Source organism: Enhydra lutris, unplaced genomic scaffold, assembly GCF_002288905.1.
Source record: "Enhydra lutris kenyoni isolate GAN:26980312 unplaced genomic scaffold, ASM228890v2 scaffoldscaffold66, whole genome shotgun sequence".
NCBI lineage: Eukaryota > Metazoa > Chordata > Mammalia > Carnivora > Mustelidae > Enhydra > Enhydra lutris.
Window position 1 is genome coordinate 1365656 of NW_019154150.1, and position 21895 is coordinate 1387550.

Genomic DNA, 21895 nt, shown 5'->3' on the forward strand with positions numbered 1-21895 from the left:
CCCGGCCCTACTCTACGGGGGAAGGAGCGGCGAGTGCCCTTTGCGTGTTGAGCGGCCTCAGTCAGGGCCTCTCCAGAGCGGGAGTGGAGTGGCACCCTCCGCCCCCCAGCCCCTCCGTTTCACGGGGGTCCCGGGCACTCTGGGCTCGCCTCCGTTCCCGGCCTCTCTGCCCACGCGCTGCCGCGGGGCCGTGCGTTTGTTGGCGGCCGCCCTTCCTTCCCTCCCCGGTCCGCCCCCGCCGCCACCAGCGCTGCCAAAGGTCAGACCCTCGCAGCGGCGGCGGCGAAGATGCGCATTGCGCTCTAGGCGGCCGTTAGGCGTTGGGCCCGCGCCCCGCCCCTGACGTCACCGCCGCGGCGGCCCGGCCCCGCCCTCGTCTCCAAGGAGACCAGCACGCTTCCCGGCGCTCTCCTGCCACCCGCGGTAGCGCGGCTGCTCCCGCCTGCTCCTCGCGCTGCTGTGGACGCCGTGAGCCAGGGTCTCCCAGACCCTTATTAACATGCAGACTCGCAGACGCCCTTCTCTGAAGAGTCAGGCAGTAGGTTCAGGGAGGGTCATGGGAATCCCTCCTTTATCAGGGTGATTCTTTTGCTCGATGAGGATCGTCAGCCTTGGGAATGGAATTAATCGAAGCCTAGGGAGTTTAGACCCTTGGGTATTGTTACTAGCAATCCAGGGCCTCATTAGAACTTCGCTGCAGCGCGGTGCTCCTGAAACGTAGCTGATGTTTCCCTGGGGTGCAGCCGAAGCCAGACTCCAGGAGTTTGCAGTCCTGGGCACAGATCACCCAGATAACTTGCCCCTCCCCTCCCCCATGGGGCTGCAGTAGAGGTTCTGAGAGGGTGTTGTGTAAAGGGCCTATCTCCCCTCTGCTCCCCCAGGAAAGCCCCGGCAAAGACACTGCTTTGGGGACTGCCAATGCGCAACGAATCTTAGCCAGACTATCACAGAAGCTCTGCAAAGCTGACACTGTCTTTGATCTTGAACTGGGAGGCTGAGAGAATATTCGAGTACCCACTGGTCTCTCCCACTTCAGGCTAAGCCACATCTAAACCTGCCCAGACAAACGGCTGGTCTGGGAACACCCCAGAATAGATTTTTAGCTGTCTAGAGTCCCAGCAGAGGAACCCATGGGTTAAAAATATACATACTGGGTGGGGCAGGCTGACCTGAAAGGTGACTTCTAGGGTGACATGGTGAAATGAAAGGTGGTGTACACCTGACTTAATGCAGCGCCAGCTAGCAAAGCTAGCCTCCAGAATGACCTTTTAGCTGATCCCCACTGACCGCAGGCTGAAGGCACCATTCCTGATGCTGTCTTCAAGGCTTGTGCAACAAGTACCTGCTGGCGTCTCCACCTTTAGAATCCATGTGGCCAGCCCCAGTGGTTATAATGAACGCTGGGGACCAGTGCTTCCCAGACTTGCCTGATCATAAAACCACCGGAGACATAATCACACATAGAACACCACACTCCGCGGGTCTCAGTACCTGGCTCACACCCAGCTGTGAGATGCCCAGACTAAGCTCAAAAAAGCTGCAGCTAATTCAGAAAGGGCCCAAGCCCCTTTCTGGCTGGCTTATGTGCTACTTATAACAACCTGCCTTTGTCAGTAACCCAGCATCCTACTTGGGCACACCAGTGATCAGGGACCACATTGTTCTGGGGAGTCTGTGCCTCCTTCCTATCCAGGCAAGGCTTCCCGAAGGGCTGGGATAGTCACAATTTCCTCCGTGACCATATTCATGTGCATACAATAAGGGCATGTGAAGAACAGCTGTGTGGGCTTCAGGCCTTGATTAAGAAAGGAAAAGGGGTTTTTCTTTTCCTACATAGAAATGCACAAAGCAGGAATAGAAACAAACCTCTGTGCCCACTAATACCAGTTTCTTGCCAACCTGTCATCTTAGAGGGCCAGCAATGCTAGACTACAGTGACTCCCGGCTCCTTTCCTAGTTCAGAGGCTTTTGGCTCAAGGTTCCACCCGGAAGTATGGTTCTCAACTACACACTCAGATCACCTGGTACACTTTAAAAAAAATACCAGTGCCTTCTCTCTGACCAATTGAATCCGAAGTGCTGAAGGTAGGACCCTGGCATGACGATGTTTTCAAGTTCTAGCTCTCAGGACAAGTCTAAGCATCACCGAGGGAGAGAATGACTATTTGGGGACATGTGTAAATATTGTCTTGGCAGCTCAAGGTCTGGAGCCCAAGAGAAGGAGATGAACTCCAGGGGCAGCCAGTGGTCGAAGGGGCAGGTTTCTGGGCAGCCCAGCTTCTGGAATGGCTGTGGGAGCCACTCCCAAGAGTAGAGAGCAATCTGAAGCTGGGATAAAAGGGAAGCATGGGGGCGGGTAATCTCACTTCCCTGGACCACTTCACAGGGGAGAGAAGAGTGTCCCAAAGGCCTTCTCTCTCTCTCTCTTTTTTTTTTTTTTTTGGATTTTTTTATTTTTATTTTTATTTGACAGAGATACAGCGAGAGAGGGAACACAAGCAGGGGGAGTGGGAGAGGGAGAAGCAGGCTTCCCACGGAGCAGAGAGCCCCATGTGGGGCTCGATCATGACCTGAGCTGAAGGCAGACGCTTAACAACTGAGCCACCCAGGCGCCCCCAAAGGGCTTCTCTTTTCCCTTCTTATACCTCCTTCCAGGAGCAAACCTGGCAGGTGTGGCCCACAGGCTCTCTTAAAGCATCATGGCCAAAGAAATCATCCCTCCTCACTCCTCCCCAACACGGCAAAATGCTTACCCTCTCTTCATACAAGGGAGTTGCAAGCAGAAGGCTACAGGAACTCAGAACTCGAAAGCTGCCAACCTGGTCTGAGAGCTGAGTTTACATCCCTTTGTCTTGCATGCCCTGTGACTTCCCAGTACTCTCAGCCGGCCTCCGCTGCAGTGGGGAGCGAGGGCTGATACCAAAGAGGTGGCCTTTGTGGGGAGACGTGGGGTTTCTGTGAGGCTAAGCCCTATTTCCAGGTTTGTGGACTTTAGGTACTAATTGCCTTTGACCTTTTCACATTAACCGGTGTCCTTTCTTAAATAAAATACACATAACATAAAATTTATCATTTTAATCATTCTTAGTTCATCAAGTATATTCACAATACTGTGCAAACGTCATCACTATTTCCAGAGTGTTTCCATCGCCCTAAATAGAAACTGTACCAACTGCACCAGCCAACCAAATATTAACTCTCTATTCCCCCTGCTCCCAACTTTTCTTTTTTTCTTTCTTTCCTCTTTCCGTCCTCCCTCCCTCCTCCTCCTTCCCCCCTTCCTCCCATCTCCTTTCCTCCCTCCCTCTTCCTTCCTTCGTTCCTTCCTTCCTTCTTCCTTCCCTCCCTCCCTGTCTCCCTCCCTTCCCTTCCCTTCCCTTCCTTCTTTCCTTTCTTTTCTTTCTCTTGACAGCTTGAGCGTGCAAGTCGGGATGGGGTTGGGGGCAGGGAGAAAGCTCCACTCCCAGTGTGGAGCCTGATGTGGGGCTCTCTCATGACCCTGTGATTGGGACTCCAGCTGAAATCAAGGGTCAGATGCTTAACCAACCGGGCCACCCAGGTGCCCCAGGAGCCCTTGCTTTTAGATGATCTTGACTAATACGAATGTTTCTCAAAGATACCATTGTAATTCTAGGTTGCTAGATTTCATCATGTTTGGAAATATCCATAGATTCTGTCACACTTACCTATTTAAATTTAAAAGATTCCATTTCTTTTAGCTAAGGCTTTTTGGGTCCTTAGAGCCCGAGGGATGTGTCATGGAGTTGGGCATTGTGTGGGGGTTTATAGTGTACCTTGTTGTGCAGAAATTTTCTTGAGGTTGGCAGGAGACCCAGTGTCCATCTATTCTGTTCCATGACCAATAACATATCCTAACATGGGAAGCTTTGGGTTAGGTGGTGAGCATTCTAACAACTTTTATTTTTATTTTTTAAGATTTAATTTATGTATTTGACAGAGAGATCACAAGTAGGCAGAGAGGCAGGCAGACAGAGAGGGGGAAGCAGGCTCCCCACTGAGCAGAGAGCCTGATGCAGGACTCGATCCTAGGACCCCAAGACCATGACCTGAGCCGAAGGCAGAGGCTTTAACCCACTGAGGCACCCAGGCGCCCCTCTAACAACTTTTAAATGTTCAACCTGTGCCCACCAATTTTGTGGCTGCTTCTGAGGTTCCCCTTAGCCATAGTCTTTATCTACAAAAAAAAAGAAAAAAAAAAAGACAAACATGCAAGTTAATATTTCAACAGTAACCAAGGGATGTCATGGCTTCCTGGCCAAGAGAAGGCCCTTGTGTATATCACAACCAGCTTCCACCATGGGAACTCGCACTGGAGAAAGGATCAGCAGACTGAACTCAGTCTGAATCAGCAGACCTCAACAGATGGGGACTTCGGACTGCTGGCTCCACCTGAATGAAGAACTATATGCTGTCACTAACCGTTCCCATGTGGATCTTGGGACAGAATCCCGGGCTGGGGTTTTCCACTCATTAAACAAGAATTGTGGTCTGAAATAAACGCGAGGGTGTTGGGCTCTGGGCAGAACTGTGTGACAGCCCAAGCTCACCTGCCCTGAACTCCCCTTGCCCCCAACTTCTATTCTACTTTCAGCTTTTCTTTCTTTCTTCCTTCCTTTCTTCCTTTCTCTTTCTTTCTTTTTCTCTTTCTTTCTTTCTTTCTTTCTTTCTTTCTTTCTTTCTTTCTTTCTTTCTTTTTCTCTTTCTTTCTTTCTTTCTTTCTTTCTTTCTTTCTTTCTTTAAAATTTATTTGACAGACAGAAATCACAAGTAGGCAGAGAGGCAGGCACAGAGAGAGGGGGAGGCAGGCTCCCCACTGAGCAGAGCGCCCAATGCGGGTCTGGATCCCAGGACCCCGGGATCATGACCTGAGTTGAAGGCAGAGTTTTTAACCCACTGAGCCACCCAGGCGCCCCTCAGCTTCTTTTATTTAGCATAATGTTTTCAAGTTTCAAGGAGCACCCATGTCATGGCGTGATTCAGAACTTTATTCCTTTTTATGCCTGAATAGTAGTCCATTATATATTCCACAGAATAGTGCTCGCTTCGGCAGCACATATACTAAAATATTCCACAGAATACTACTCAGCCATGAAAAGGAGTAAAAGTATCTCATTTTGTTTATCCATTCATCCGCTGAGGGCACTTGGATTGTTACCAGCCTTTGGCTCTTGTGAATAATGCTGCTGGGAGTATGATGTAGGAATGTCTCTCTCAGAGTCCCAGCTCTCAATTATTTGGGGTCTGCATCTAGTAGTGGAATTGCTGGGTCATATGGTAATCCTCCATTTATCTTTCAACCACGTTAAGTCTTTGAACAATGGCTAAGTATTTTCCACAGCAGCTGCAACATTTTACATTCCCTCCAGCATGCATGAGCGTTTCAGCTTCTCCACATCACTGTGGGCCCTTATTTTTTATTTTGTGTAATAGCTATACTTGTGGATGTGTGGTGCTTTGGATTTGCACTCCCCAAGTGACTAATGACATTGAACTTCTCTCTCATGTGCTTATTGGCCATCTGTTTATCTTTGGAGAAATGTCATTCACACATTTTTGAATTGAATTTTTTTAAAGATTTTATTCATTTATTTGACAGAGAGAGAGAGAGAGATCACAAGTAGGCAGAGAGGCAGGCAAAGAGAGGGGGAAGCAGGCTCCCCACTGAGCAGAGAGCCCAATGTGGGGCTTGATCCCAGGACCTTGAGATCACGACCTGAGCGGAAGGCAGAGGCTTAACCCACTGAGCCACCCAGGCACCCCAGAATTGCATTGTTTTGTTATTGAGCCATCCAGCATCCTAAGATTTTGATAAAGACCGCATTGAATCTGTATGGTTTTGGGTAAAGTACTGTCGCCTTAATATTAAGGCTTCCAATCCATGAAGATGGGATGTCTTCCCATTTATTTAGGCCTTTAATTTCTATCAGCAATGTTCTATACTTTTCAGTGTATAATTCTTTTACCTACCTGGTTAAGTTTATTTTTAATATTTCTTACTGGGGTGCCTGGGTGGCTCAGGTAAGCCGCTGCCTTCGGCTCAGGTCATGATCCCAGGGTCTTGGGATCGAGTCCCACATCGGGCTCCTTGCCCGGCAGAGTGCCTGCTTCTCTCTCCATCTCTGCCTGCTGCTCTGCCTGCTTGTGCGCTCGCGCACTCTCTCGCTCTGACAAATAAATAAAATCTTTAATATTTCTTACTAATACTACTGTAAATGGAATTATTTTCTTAAATTTGCTTTTTGAATTGTTCATTATTCGTGTATAGAAATGCAACTGGGGATACCTGGGTGGCTCAGTTGGTAAGCATCTTCCTTTGGCTCAGGTCATGAGATCAAGCCAGGGCATCGGGCTCCTTACTAGTGGGAAGCCCGCTTCTCCCTCTGCCTGCTGCTATGCCTACTTTTGTCCTTGCTCAGTATCTGTCAAATAAATAAAATCTTAAAGAAAAAAAATGCAACTTATTTTTGTGTATTGATTTTGTTTTGCAATGTCATTAAGTTTGTTTCTTCTAACACTGTATATATTTCAAGGTTTTCTATGTCTAAGATTGTGCCACCTGTCAGAGATACTACATTTCTTCCTTTCCAATTTGGAAGTCTTTACTTCTGGGGCGCCTGGGTGGCTCAGTTGTTCAGCATCTGCCTTTGGCTCAGGTCATGATCCCAGAGTCCTGGGACTGAGCCCCATTTTGGGCTCCCTGCTCAGCCAGAAGCCTGCTTCTCCCTTTCCCCCTGCCACTCCCTCTGCTTGTGATCGCTCTCTCTCTGTGTCAAATAAATAATAAAATCCTTTTTTTGAGGAAGTCTTTTATTTCTTCTTGCCTAATTATTCTACATAGAACCTCCAGTACTATGTTGAATAAAGTGAGCATCCTTGTTTTGTTCCTAATTTTAGGGAAAAAGCTTTAAGGCTTTCACCACTGAGTATGACGTTTGCTGTTGGGTTTTTTGTATATGGCCCTTGTTATGTTAAAAAAAAGTTTCCATCAAGGCTAGTTTATTCAGTGTTCTTATCATGAAATGGTATGGTGAACTTTTTTTTGAGCCATGATTGACATGTTTTATCAATTTCAGGTGTACAAGATAACATTTGGTATTTGTATATACTGCAAAATGATCACAGTAAGTCTAGTTAACATCCATTGACACAATTATAAATTTTTTTCTTGTGATGCGGGGGGGGTGGTGGGGAGGAAGGGTAGAGGGAGAGGGACAAGCAGACTCCCTGCTGAGCAGGGAGCCCCATAGGGTGCTCGATCCCAGGACCCTGGAATCATGACCCGAGTTGAAGGCAGACGTTCAACCAACCGAGTGACCCAGGTGCCCTGTGATGAAAACTTTTAAGATTTACTCTTTTGCAAACTTCAAATGTGTAATACAGTATTAGCCACAGTCACCATGCTGTCCATCAGTTACATCACAGGCTTCTAACTGGAAGAATGTACCTTTGACCACCTTCACTCATTTCACCCACTGCCTGCCTCTGCCAACCACCAATCCATTCAGTTTTAGGAGGTTTTTTGTTTGTTTTTAAGATTCAACATGTAAGTGAGATCATATGATAGTGTCTTCTTGTGACTTATACTTAGCACAATGCCTTCAAGGTCTACCTACGCTGTCATGAATGACAAAATTTCCCTTTTTGCAGCTGTGCGCACACACACACACACACACATACACACACACACGGACCACATCCTATCCATTTATCCATCGATGGACACTTAGGTTGCTTCCATGTCTGGATGATCATAAATGCTGCTGCAGTGAACGTTGGGGTGCATGTCTTTTGACATTGTATTTTCATTTCCTTTGGATAAATACCCAGATGTGGGACTGCTAGATCGTGTGGCAGTTCTGTTTTTTAATTTTTTGAGGAACCTCCCCACTGTTCTCCCCAGTTCTCCCAAGAGTTCCTTTTTCTCCACATCCTCACCAACACTTGTTATTTCTCAGCTTTTTGGTTTTAGCCATTCTGACTGGTGGTATCTCACTGTGGTTTTGTTTTGTTTTGTTTTTTTAAAGATTTTATTTATTTATTTGACAGAGATCACAAGTAGACAGAGAGGCAGGCAGAGAGAGAGAGACAAAGGAGGAAGCAGGCTCCCCGCCAAGCAGAGAGCCCGATGCGGGGCTCGATCCCAGGACCCTGGGATCACGACCTGAGCTGAAGGCAGAGGCTTTAACCCACTGAGCCACCCAGGTGCCCCCTCACTGTGGTTTTGATTTGCACTTCCCTGATGATGAGTGATGGTGAGCACCTTTTCACATAGCTAATAGCCATCTAACTTTGGAAAAAGTCTATTCAGCTCCTCTGCCCATTTTTAAATTTTTTTGCTATTGAGTTATATACGAGCTCTCTCTCTATATATATCTATATAGGATATTAATCCATTGTCAGATGTATAATGTATAAATATTTTCTCCATTATTTCTTCAATTCTTGAATATTTCTCAAATGCTTTTTCCACATCAATTGATTCAAATGTGATCAACTGATCAAATTCTAGGATTTCATCAGAGAGAGCGAACACAAGCAGGGGGAGCAGCAGGCAGAACAGGCAGAGAGAGAAGCAGGCTCCCCAATGAGTGGGAAGCTCGAGGCAGGACTTGATCCCAGGACCTCGGGATCATGACCTGAGCCGAAGGCAGTCAACTTAACCGATGAGCTACCCAGGCGTCCCTAAGGGATACTATTTAAACATATCTGTATTAGTGCAACAAATTCATTCCCATTCTTCTCAAAAGTAACTTGTTAGCACAAACTGAGATGAATGGAAACAGCAACACGTTTGTCTCCATTTATAATTCACTTTTTAAAAATATTTATTTGTGAGAGCAAGCGTAAGAGCACACACACAGCAGGGAGAGAGCAGCAGAGGGAGAGGGAGAAGCAGGCTCCCTGCTGAGCAGGGAGGCCGACTCAGGGATCTATCCCAGGATCTGGAGATCCCGATCTAAGGCGAAACCAAGCGCTGGACACTCAGCAGTCAGCTGAGCCACCCAGGCACCCCTTAGCCATCAGCTCTTACTGTCGTGGTTATCTCAGCGTCAGGATGGTTATCAGTTTTAGACAGATGGTTGTCATCAGAGGTCAAGGTCCACTTCCCTATCAGATTTAAGGTTAGGACCAGAGAGTATGATCGTGGAAAAGGAGTTTGGTTTGTAGAAGTGAGGGTCACACATGTCCATAAACCAGAGATCTAGGCCATGAGGTACTAGCCATGGTGGAACTGTAATTGTGAGCTTCTGTTTTTGTTTAAAGATTTATTTGAGAGCAACAGCGAGAGAGAGAGAGAGAGAGGGACAGAGGAAGAGAATGTCCAAGCTGACTTCTGCAGAGCGCACAGCCTGATGTAGGGCTTGATCTCACGAACCATGAGATCATGACGTGAGCTGAAATCAAGTAGGGCGCTTTACCAACTGAGCCACCCAGGCACCCAGTTGGGAGCTTCTAAAAATGCTACTGGTAACACACAAATGGGAGCCAAGAGCAGACATGAGGAAAGGAACCCACTGAGGAACCAGAGAAGTGGAAATGTAGAAAAGTTGAGCAAACTAGAATCCAAGAGCTTAGTCATGGGGCATCTCTAGAAGCAATACCTACGCCACGCCTCTGACTGAAGCACTACTAGTCTATAAATTTGGTTCTAGGTGGCATACATTCAGTCTCAGCTATAATACTGGGATGCAGGGCGCCCTACTGCCACCCCCTCCTCTTCTGTGAGAAATCAGAAATCCAGAACTATGGTATCTAAGTGTCAGCAACTATAAAACAGAAGAGCACGAAGGCTAAGTTAGCACTCATACTCAGTTAACAATTAGTCCTCTATAGGGACAGTGTTTTCTCCATTCAGAGTCCCCACATCCCATCACTGTGATCAAAAAACCAAAACCAAAACCTAGGGAAAGGCACTGCAGGGCTGGACGTGACATGGCCTTTCTGCCTCTAAGGCACCCCATGTGCCCAGTTATGGAGGGCTCTTCGGCTTGATAAAGCACTGGCCGGGATTAGCTAACATGGTCTCTACTGAGCCAAGGGTCCAGAAGAAGGAAAAAAGACAGGGCAAAGGCAGATGATCTTTGTTCTTGTTACATTTTATTGGCATCACGTTCATCTCTTTACAGAAGAACTTGGCCCACACCCTAGAATGTAGACCTTTGGAAAAAGGGGAAGTGCTCCGTTAAGCAAGCTACAATGCAGGGGCAGATCCTAGGGAGGGGGCAGAACTGCCAGGGTTCCATACCAAAGAAAAAGGTTAATGAATAGTGGGCAATACGGGAGTTGGTGGGGAAAAGGAGAAAAAGGTTTGCTAACCTAAGGATACCACAACCCTGAAAGGAGTGCCTTCTAGAACAAAGGTAAAATCACTAGGACAGATCTGTTAGGATTTTCCTTTTCCTCTTATCAGTAGGATGCTGACCTAATAGGGGAGTTTCCAAGTATGGAGCAGTGGGGGGGGGGCACGCAGGGGGAGGAAAAAATGAGAATTGTAATTTCTGAAACAACGGTCATTTCATTTATCCATTGCACACACCACTGTATTATGCAAATCAACCTTTTGGAAAATTTAGACACAGAAGGGAACTAGACAGTTTTCCCCCTGGAGAGATGAAAAGCTTTTTGGCTCTTAAGTCTTTGATAAAAGGCGTACATAATTCTTGTGTCTACTGTACAGAATACTGCCTCTAGCTGGATTTCTGAATTCTGAGTAGCTAACACTCTGCAATCCAGACAGGGTTCAACCCTCCATCCTACACGCCTGCATTACAGGACTTAAACACATAATCCAAGAATTTCTTACACTAATTTATACATTTTTAATTGGTTGCATATATTAACATGTACTATAAGATTCTTTTCTAAGAAGCATTACATAATAAATGGATACTGTAAAAAGATCTGATTAGTTAAAAGTAACAAGCATTAACAGATACATACAAAACTCAGTCTGATCAGACTGGGTGTGAGCCTGTAATGAAGCATGGGGCACCAGCCTTCCCAAGTGGTAGCCTTCACAGGAGGGGGGGAGTTGGGGTGGGGGGTAAAAAGACCACAAGACCGTTAAAAAAATCAGATAACTAATTAGACACAGATTAACTGTAAACAGTTCTCTCTCCCCAGTGGACGAAAAGAATAAGCTTCCGATGCCGACTCCACCCCAGAACGATTTCTACGGCTTGCCTGTCCCTCTGCCATACGAGGGCTCATGTGGTGGGTGGGCAGACCCCGATGGAGTCGTCACAGGCCTGGGCTGGAGTCTGTCTGCTTGTGTCAGGGCTCTGTGTGTGTGTGTGTGTGTGTGTGTGTGTGTGTGTGTGTAAGGGTGTGTTTGATGGGGTTTCTTTTGGCAGCTGGATTCGAGAGATGACTTTATGTTTTGTTTGGAAGAGGAGAGGGGGCTTGTGTTGGAAGGCCTAAGTGTGTTCTTTGTTTGTGAAGGACTCTGCGCTCTGCTCTCACTGCCCCTTCAGCAACTGCAGCTCTCCGCCGAGGCCTTGGCCCGGTCGTTCTTGTCCAGTTTGATGGGCTCGGGGAATTCATTGTACAGCTCCACCTCTGTTTCCTGCACAGGGAGAGAGAGGGAGAGAGGTCTGTCATTGAGGGTATGGGGAAGCTCCGAGCTCTGCGGCAGCCTCAGTGGTGCTCTCCCATGGCTCTCGGTGGGCAGGGGGCTGGGGCACAGACGTAGCGGTGAAGGGAGGGCTCTGGCAGAAGGTGCTCAACTCTCAAGGGCCGAGCAAGGGCAAGACAGGTTTTATGACAACCCTGTGACAATGTGAAGAGAGAAACCGAGCGGGAAGAGCAGCGATCAGCGTGGAGCAGTCAGGACACAGCTGACTCACGCTCTCCACCATCACGATGGAAATCTGGTGGCTTGGGGACCACAGCCAGCTCACAGATGCTTTCTGAGCGCTCCGTAGCGTACCACCGCCAACACTCCGAAAGACTTCAACACGGGCTGGATTTTGGCAGCTCTCAGCACTTCCACAAGGCAAGTGTGGGCTGGAGCATGAGTGCTACCTGCCCTCTCAGTCCCAAAACATTCCTCTAGTCCCCTGTTTGCCATTCATTTTTCTGGACTAACGGTCCACTTTCTTTTTCTTCTTTTCTTTATTTATTTGACAGAGAGAGACAGCGAGCAAGAGGGAACACAAGTGGGGGGAGTGGGAGAAGCAGGCTTCCTGCTGAGCAGGGAGCCCGCTGTGGGGCTCGATCCCAGGACCCTGAGATCATGACCTGAGCTGAAGGCAGACGCTTAATGACTGAGCCACCCAGGCACCCCTCCATTTTCCTTTTCTTCCAAAGGCTTAGGAGGGTTTTGCCTCTAAATGCCGCATACTCAGAAACCAGCTATGGATGAATTGTATCAGCAACCATGGTGAGAGGTCACAGGAGATGGACTGTGGTCAGTTTAGTGTGACTTTTTGCTGAAATAACATGGGTCCAGTGCACAGCAGCTGTCCACTTCCTGGTATAAGAAAACAATTTGTCACTTAAACACTGAGAACCTAAGTGACAGGAACTGTTCTATAAAAGTAAAAACCTCCAAGGAATACACATGGGAAGAAGGTCTACTGAGACAGACCACGGAGCGTACAATTCAGTGGTTTTTAGCGTATTCACAAAGTTGAACAACTATCACCACTAATTCCACAGACTTTCTTCACCCCATGGAAACCCTGCCCCTATTGACAGTCACTCCCCAGACACTCTCAAGCCTTGGCAACCACTGACATCTTCTGTCTTAATAGACTGGCCTATCTTGGATATTTCATTTGATGGACACTTCTTTGTTTCTGCCTTTTGGCTATTATGAGTAATGCTATTACAAATACTCATGTACGAGACTTTGTGTGGACAGGTTTTTGTTTCTCCTGGGTATGCACCTAGGAGTGGAACTGCTGGGTCACAGGGTGACACGTTTAACTTTTTGAGGAACTGCCAGACTGCTTTCCAAAGTGGGTGCATCATTTCACATTTCCACCAGCACCTAGGAGAATATTTAATATGAAAGGCAAAGGATGTGAAAAACGATACAGTTTTATTGAAGGACAAGCACACAAGACCTAAAATAACAGCTGTTATGGACTGAAGGTTTGTGTCTCTCCAAAATTTCTATGTTGAAATCCTAATCCCCATGGTGCTAGTATTATGATTAAGAAAGTAATGAAGGTGAAATGAGGTCATTAAGGGTGGGGTCCTGATTTGACAGGATGAGTGTGTCCTTCTAAGAAGAGACATGGGGAGTGTGTGCGCACGTGTGTGTGTGTGTGTGTGTGTGTGTGTGTGTGTGTGTGTGTTTCCCCACTTGCTCGTGCTTGCTCTCGCTCTCTGTCAGCACAGAGGAAAAGCCACACACCAGAGGACACAAGGAGAAAGACGGCAGTCTGCAAAAACGGGTGAGAGAGCCCTCTGCAGAAACTGAATTCGCTGGCACCTTGATTTTAAGCTTCCGGCCTCCAGAACTGAGGGCAGATAAAGCCTGCTGTTCTGCTACCCAGTCTGCAATACTTTGTGACGGTACCCAGAGCACACTAGTAAGACGGAGCTAATGCGGAATCACAAACAGAATCTCAATAAGGTTTTGTATTTGGGAAGGGTGAGGAAAGAAGGTGGAACTGCAATAAAATTCTCAGTCTAAATGGAAAATGCACCAAAATAGCCAAGAAAAAAACCCCCAAAAAACCTCCTGTCAGTGGAGGGAGACTTGCCTGGCAGAGGGGATACTACACCATAAAGGCAGTCAAATCCCAACGGTCCAGGCAAGGAACATGCACGCTGCCGAACAAAGTGGGCAGACCAGAAAAGGATCCCAATATACACAAGCATTTAGTATACAAAGGTAATGCCTCAATCCACAGGGGAAAGTGGTTTATCTAACAATCTGCTACTAATATCTGAAACAACTGACTATCCCTCTAAAAGAAAAACGTTGAGTCCCTAATTTCCTGCCATAAGCCAAAATAAGTTCAATTGAATTAGACAATAAATAATCTAGACACAGGAAATCCAGACATTTAAAATGACATACCTAAAAAAAATTACTTTTCTCTATGCCCCAGGGAGACAACAGAGTTGGAAAAGTCACTTGCAATACCAGTCAAGTTAATTCGCTCACAGGAGTGATGGGCACCCGGGCCAGTGCCAGGTGCTCACGGCGTGCAGCAGGGGCCCAGTGACAGGCAGCGCGGCAGCAGAGTTCCAGATGGCGCCGGCCACTTGCTGCTGAGCAGGGAAGAGAAAGGACTGAAGTACTACCGTCCTCGAGGAAAGCAATCTGGCACCATCTTTTGAAAGCACATATACCTTTCAATCTAACGATCTTACTCCTGAGAGGCTAGCGTGTAGGAACAAAAAAACATTCTAATAAGGCTGCCAGGACAGCAATATCCAGAGAGAAAAACTGACAGTGGTGCCAGTCAACAGGGAGTTGGTGGAAACAACTCCTCAGACCTGTTTCGATTTGCAAACAAGCGTAGGAACATGAGGAAAAGCATATTCGGTTCCTGACCTAGGTGTGAAGGTGGGTTAAAGGAAGGGGGAGAGCAGGTGGCAAACCCCTCAGGCCCGCATCCTGTTAGCATCAGGGGCGCTCAGCAGGGGCTCTGAGCGTTTTGGGTGCATCAATCCCTTTCATCACAGAACACTCAGTCCAGCCCTTGGAACAACCAAGTTAGTTCCCTGCCCAGAGGTCCAGATGCCCTGGCCTGCTGAGAACTGGTGCTTTCTATAAACCCAGCTTCCTGGAGCTCGCAGAACCCGCCTTGCCCTTTACAGCCACCATGTGCCTCATCAAGATGCTCTCCGCATCTTCTGGCGCGCGCCTCACTTCTGACACTCACCCGCTCCCGAGTCTGACATCACAGAGCACGGACAGTGCCTCATGATCTGTCTTAACTCACTGGCCCCGAAGACCTGCTGAATCAACAGAGCATTCCACTCCCTCATGCCAACAAGAACAGGTGAGTAAACCATAAAGGAGAAAGAAAACCTCACTCAAGGAATACAATTCCTAGAACTTCTGGTGGTCAAACACAACCACTCAGGAGAACGCCAGGAGTGCGCCCGTCTCTTTCCGTCCTCACAACCACCCTGCGGCAAATATTATCTGATAGAGGAGGGTATGCAAGCTCAGAGATGAGGAAAACAAAACAAAACTGGATCTAATGATGAGTTTGTCCCCTCCTTCAGTAGAGGGAACCGTCTGACCGGGGGCTCCTAGGGGTCTCATCGGACAGCATGCAAGGGGAACAAGAACGTCCCCAAATAAGGGTGGCCTCAGCGCATCTTCGCTGCCCTCGCACTGTAGAGGTTATTCACAAGCAAGTGGAATTTTCTGGAAGCTTTAGTGGAACGCCTCATGACCTTCCCAGATAAACAAATGGGTTTTTCTGGCTACACAGAAGAAAGAGCTAAGAAAGATTAAGGACAAGAAAGCAAGGCAGGGGCTAGGCCGATGGTCAGTCACCAGAGGGAGCCAGACAGCTGCGAGAGACCCACCTGTTTAAGTGCATTCCGTGCAATTGTCTGGAACGCCTGCTCCACATTGATGGCCTCCTTGGCACTGGTCTCGAAGTAGGGAATGTTGTTTTTGCTGTAGCACCAGGCCTGTGCCCGCTTTGTGGCCACCTGGAAGAGGAAACAGGGTGTACGTGTGCTCCTGACAGAAGCCGCTAGCACAGGTGAAAGGAACAGACTGGATGAGGGTGGCAGGGGTTTGAGGAAGGGGGCGGCAGACCTGTCCAAGGTCACACTGCAGGCTTTGTATAGCACAGCTAGGCCTCACACCTAAGCCCATTCTATAATCCATAGTTTCTGACCCTTAGCTATACTTCTAGGCAGACGATGAAAGGAGCTAGCTGGCCTGGGAAGTACAGAACTGTTCCTCTTGGGACCTCAGAGGTCCAGCCCAGGAAATGCCTGGCAACTTGGTCTTAAGGTTTGTAGTCCCTTGCCATTACTGCTAGGGTTCCATCACCTGTGCCACAGAATTCGCAGCTCTCACAGACACCCCTGCCTCTCCTACCCGAATTCCTTCCCCACCCCAGCCCACTTTCAGGAACGAGAGGATTGTCTCCTAGGAAAGGGAGAAAAAGAGATCAATGGCCAGAAATAAACCAAGCTATAAATAAGAGTCCATGCTCCCAATCCCAAGAGAAATGCTATCTCAAAGTAAACCAGAGCAATTTTACTCAAAGCCCAAAGTGCAATCTTCTACATACACAGAGATCCAGGCAGGCCCCTGAAATGCAGGAGCACTTGAGAAGGACAAAATCTAATTCCCTCCTTTCGAGTGCAGAAGGAGAACGGAGGCTCACAGGGCAGAGACAATGGCCCAAAGTCACAGGTGGCCTGACACAGCACGGGCACGTAAACCGAGTCTCCTGGGTCCTGGTCTTCAAAAGGCAGCTGACCGGAAGACAGTTCACGTTCCCACAGGTACTTTTCTGGAGCCATCTGGGCTTCGCACAGAGCCCACCAAACCACAAGTCACCTTAGAAGCCAGTGCCTTTCACAGGAGAAGAAAACAGAAACAGGCCAACCAGAAAGCCACCATTCCCCAAGCTCTTCTAGGTGCCAGGGCTTTTGGGTACACTGTCATCTGATCCCAGAGTATTCTTGTTACATAAGTCAAGATTCAGACTCCAAGAAATATTCCCAAGTAAAAAGTGCATGAGCCAGGCTTTAAATGGAACTCTGCCTTTAAATCCAAAAGACCAAAATGCACACTGCAACCAGCCTGAAGTCAAATTATTTCATGGCAACCGAAACGATGGCCACCACAGGCAATTCCACAAAATGCACTTGGTACTCTGTTGGCATAATTTCAAAGGGAATACCACCGCAGACGTTCACGGTCCGTCCCCGTTTTGCCACAGGGGAAAGCAAAATGGTAGGCCTTGAGCAGATTAGGAAGCAAGGCCCAAGGGCTGGGCAGGTAACTAGCTAGTTATCCCTCCCCTCTACCCCACTCTGGGGCGACACACACACACACACACACACACACACACACACACACACACACACACGGGACTGGTCCTAAGGCAGCATGGCTTTTTACCAATCAAAGCTAAAACAGTACCTGTCATCTAAAACTTAGTTGCCACTTTCAAAAGGCGGCCCAGCAGCCACGACCTAAATGAGGGCAGATTCATAAGCCTCCACACGGAAGATTCCCATTATCTTCAGCACTTACTTGTCTGTTTTCGAGGTCAATCTTGTTTCCCAACACAACGAAGGGGAAGTTTTCAGGATCCCGGGGACTGGCCTGGATGAGAAACTCATCTCTCCAGCTATCGAGAGTTTTGAATGTGTTGGGGGCAGTAACGTCAAACACCAGAACGCAGCAGTCTGCGCCTCTGTAGAAGGCCACACCAAGGGACTGGAACCGCTCCTGGCCTGCTGTGTCCCAGATCTGCGGAAGACAGAACATTATTCCTCGGGGGGCCCAGCACTAGGAGTGGGGGACACCAGAGGAAACGCGCTGCATCATGGAGCCACTGAGAGCCAAGTGACCACAGACCGCAGCACTCGGCAAGCAGAGCGCAGCACTGGGTACCCCACCCCGCCCAGACAAGAGGGCGCACGTGAGCGCATGTTCTGTGGGGCACGGGCACCCAGTCTGAACCCTGCTAGAGAATGTTTTTAATCTTGATCTGGGCGGTGGTCCAATGAAGAGATATTTATGTAAAATTCACAATGTAAACTTAAGATCTAGGTCCTCTGGGAAATTTTGGCAGGTGATGGATACATAGGGAGGTGATTACAAATGAACTGTACATTTAAATCTACATATTTTACTGTATATAAAGTTTAGCTAAAAATCATTGTTTTATTTATATTATGACTCAATAATAAGAAAGCAAACAAAAACACTTGACAGAGAAAGATGAGGGGAAAGACAACAAAAACATACTTTAGAAGAGAGGCGAACGCCAGCTTTTAATCAAAAGAACACCAGGTACTAATGACCAGCTCAAAGAACTTCCTGTCGTTCACTGCCATGCTAAGTTCAAGAGCAAGGATGGATTTCCTTACTGCCCTAGATCCCTAACAAGGCCGCCCTCGTCAGCCTGAGAGATGATGAGTGTTCTGAGGAATAGTTTCCACACCCCCCAGCAAGTCACCAGGTTTCACCAGGTTTAAGAAAGTGCTTGGGTCAGAAGCAGCAAACCATTACTTCTAGCTGACATGGGTCTTTAACTGGTGCATTCATTGTTTGCAGGGAACCCACTGAGCTTCAGAATAACCTAAGAACTTGGACCATCCTTTATAACCCAAATAAATGCCAACTTTAGGGGCACCTGGGTGGCTTGGTGGGTTGAGCCTCTGCCTTCAGCTCAGGTCATGATCTCAGGGTTCTGGCATCGAGCCCCACATCAGGCTTCTGCTCAGCAGGGAGCCTGCTTCCCCCCCCCCCACTCTCTGCCTGCCTCGCTGCCTACTTGTGATCTCTCCCTGTCAGATGAATAAAAATCTTTAAAAAAAAAAAAATGCCAACTTTACGTCTAAATCACCAGCCAACTACCCCAAAAGGCCCAGGGTTTAAACCAAAATGGGAGTGTGGACTGGGCCCCTATAGTTTTATTCCCAGAACCAAATTTTGCAGGATGGTTGCCCTCCCCCGTGAAGCAGAGGTGCCTCTCTCCAGGTGATCCAGAACACGTGGGGAACCTGCCCAGTGTCACTAGGCCATACACAGACTGCGCTCCCAGTTCAGGTAGGAAGAGCACCACAGAGGACGAGGTTATGATGCCTGATTAGAATAAGTAAATATGCACAAAAGAAATAACATAGGACAGGGCGGTAATATGGAATTTGCCTTTCTTTAAAACTACCAATGTAGGGGCGCCTGGGTGGCTCAGTGGGTTAAAGCCTCTGCCTTCGGCTCAGGTCATGATTCCAGGATCCTGGGATTGAGCCCTGCATTGGGCTCTCTGCTCAGCGGGGAGCCTGCTTCCTCCTCTCTCTCTCTCTCTCTCTGCTTCTCTGCCTACTTGTGATCTCTGTCAAAATAAATAAATAAAATCTTTAAAAAAACAAAAAACAAACAAAAACTACCAATGTAATCAAAGCTCATGATCTTCTACTAAATCCCCTAACACCTCCCAAAATATTCTCTGAAAGGAGTCCTAAAACCTAATGTGTCCTAAAAACCAACCCAGAGAGTTGACTGGCTCAAATGACACTGCCACAAGCAGGGGCAGAGCCAGAACTTAAATACTGACGGGAGGTCTGGAAGCAGCACTCAGAACCCCTAACAAAGGTCCAATGAAGCAATTATGACTACACACGCTAAACTCTGGCCCACAGACTGGCCAAGAACAGCCTGGAAGGGGACTACTGTGGTCACCAATGTCAGGGCTGAGCAAAAGTGCACATTTCAACTTTTTGTCAAACAGTCAAGAGCCCAAGCGTTACTCTTAAGAGGAGGACAGTCCTGAGAAGCCTGCCTCTGCCTTTTCTCCCAATGTGCATGACCCTCCATAACCAGTACATGAAAACGTGGCTGCCAGGACTCTTGGCCACAACTCCGAGAGCAGAGAGCCTGACCCTGGCAGTCCACTCCGTTCCCAGGAAACCCCAACCACTATACACACTATCTACATGCACTTCACTCTGGGAAGAACCTTTCTAAACTAGGACTTGCCGTGACAGCAGTGGGAGGTCAGCCTGACTGTGGAGTAGAGGTAGGAGGCTGTCATGAATGTCTGTGTGGGGCACAGGAGTGCTCAGGCCACTGATAAAGGCAGCAGCCACTCAAAGAGAACCAGAGCGAAGTGAGGATGACTTCCATGTAAGCGTGAAGAGCCATACGAACAAACTCAAAGGCAATTATTCTACCTGCCTCTCATCGCGATGGGGAACTGCATGCAACTCCCAACACAACAGACAAAGCATGTATGTGTAGACAAAATTCGATCTCTGTTGCCAGTGGATAACCAGTACAGGGACTGCTGGTGGTGTCTGCTTTTGAGTTTTTCTGCTTTCCCAATGTCCTACAGTGAATTTATGTCTCCGAGTGAAAAAAAGGAACCCTTTGTCATTAACAGGGAGGCTGATCAATGGAGTGGGGAACTCAAGAGTTCCTCAAGAGCCTGGTCATACAATAAGAAAAGTAGAAACAGACAACCACTTCTACAAAGAGAAAGGAGGAAAAACCCAGAACTTAAATCTAGACTTTGACAAATTAAAAAAAAAAAAAAAAAAAAATTTCCCCCCATGAGAGGAGTAACACTGTTACTATGTAAACATTTGGGTAAGTAAAGCCAAAGCCAGAAACCCCCTGAAACACTGGGCACCCTCCCACACAGAGACCATCTTCATGAGCTCATGTGTCATTCTAGGCATCCACACTGCGGGGTTTTGTGTAGCTGAAATCTTACAGCACGCGTCACTGGGCTCCGCCCCATCCGCCTCTCTGCCCACGGTGCGGACAGCAGCTCACGCCTCTACTGGTGCCCAAGAACTCAGCGAGCAGTTTTATTCTTGTTCTTTGAAAACATACCGCCGCCAAATTTCTTCAACCGTAAGGACCTCCGTAACAAAGGCTAACTTACAGAGCCTCTCCTGTATTTCTGATTGCTTTAGGACAGAATCGCAAGAGGAGAATTACGTAAGAACTCTAGGACTCTTGAGAGACCCAAATGGGTACTTGGAATGCTCATACACAGAGAAGACAGAGTAAGGCACTAAGAAGTCAAGTTGGAAAACTGTGGTTATTCTTAACAACTTAAAAAATATATATATTCTATTTATTTATATGAGAGAGAGAACGTGTGCAGAAGCAGTGGGGTGGAGGTGGGGGGGTTAGAGATAGAGGGAGAAGCAGGCTTCCCGCCGAGCAGGGAGCCCAAAGTGGGACCCTGAGATCATGAGCCGAAGGCAGATGCTCAACTGACTGAGCACCCAGGTGGCCTCTTAGCAACTTTCAAAAATTAATTTATCTTCACACCTAGAAAAGTACAGTCCTAAAATTTTAAAAATTTTAATATGAATTTTAATTGAAATATCTTATTTTCTGGGATGCCTGGGTGGCTCAGTCTTTAAGTGTCTGCTTTTAGCTCAGGTCACAATACCAGGGTCCTGGGATCAAGCTCCACATCAGGCTCCCTGCTCAGCGGGAAGCCTGCTTTTCCCTCTCCCCCTCCCCTGTGCTTGTGTTCCCCCTCTCCCTAGCTCTGTCATAAAAAAAAAAAAAAGAAGAAGAAGAAGAAGAAGAAGTATGTTCTTTTTTTTTTTTTTTAAACATTTTATTTATTTATTTGACAGACAGAGATCACAAGTAGGCAGAGAGGCAGGCAGAGAGAGAGAGGAGGAAGCAGGATCCCCGCCAAGCAGGGAGTCCGATGTGAGGCTTGATCCCAGGACCCCGGGATCATGACCTGAGCTGAAGGCAGAGGCTTTTTCTTTTCTTTTTTTTTTTTTAAAGACTTTGTTTATTTGACAGGCAGAGATCACAAGTAAGCAGAGAGGCAAGCAGAGAGAGGAAGGGAAGCAGGCTCCCTGCTGAGCAGACAGCCAGATGTGGGGCTCGATCCCAGGACCCTGGGATCATGACCTTAGCTGAAGGGCAGAGGCTTTAACCCACTGAGCCACCCAGGTGCCCCTTCTTTTCTTTCTTCTTTTTTTTTTTTTTTAAGATTTTATTTATTTGTCAGAGAGAGAGAGAGCGAGCGAGCACAGGCAGGCTGAGTGGCAGCAGAGGAGAAGCAGGCTCCCCACCGAGCAAGGAGCCCCATGTGAGACTTGATCCCGGGACGCTGGGATCATGACCTGAGCCGAAGGCAACTGCCCAACCAACTAAGCCACCCAGGCGTCCCGCTTCTTTTCTTTTTTTAACAGAAACAGAGTTAACCCTTCCTCACAT

The 21895-nt window shown here is 47.7% G+C and overlaps 1 protein-coding gene across 3 annotated transcripts in view; it reads right to left on the reverse strand.

Annotated features, from left to right (window-relative positions):
* Nucleotides 1–10097: 10097 nt before the first annotated feature.
* The window catches only part of LOC111158993 (RAB7A, member RAS oncogene family), a 73795-nt gene continuing 61997 nt past the window's right edge, over nt 10098–21895 (reverse strand). For 2 of the 3 annotated variants that reach the window (XM_022521348.1, XM_022521349.1), the window contains exons 4-6: nt 17222–17440; nt 15526–15654; nt 10098–11587 (exon numbers count right to left, since the gene is read on the reverse strand). In XM_022521348.1, the coding sequence (XP_022377056.1) occupies nt 11492–11587; nt 15526–15654; nt 17222–17440 (444 nt within the window). In that variant the 3' untranslated portion in view covers nt 10098–11491. Of the gene's footprint in view, nt 11588–12421; nt 12494–15525; nt 15655–17221; nt 17441–21895 lie in introns of those variants that run through there. The other variant, XM_022521350.1, reaches the window with a different exon arrangement.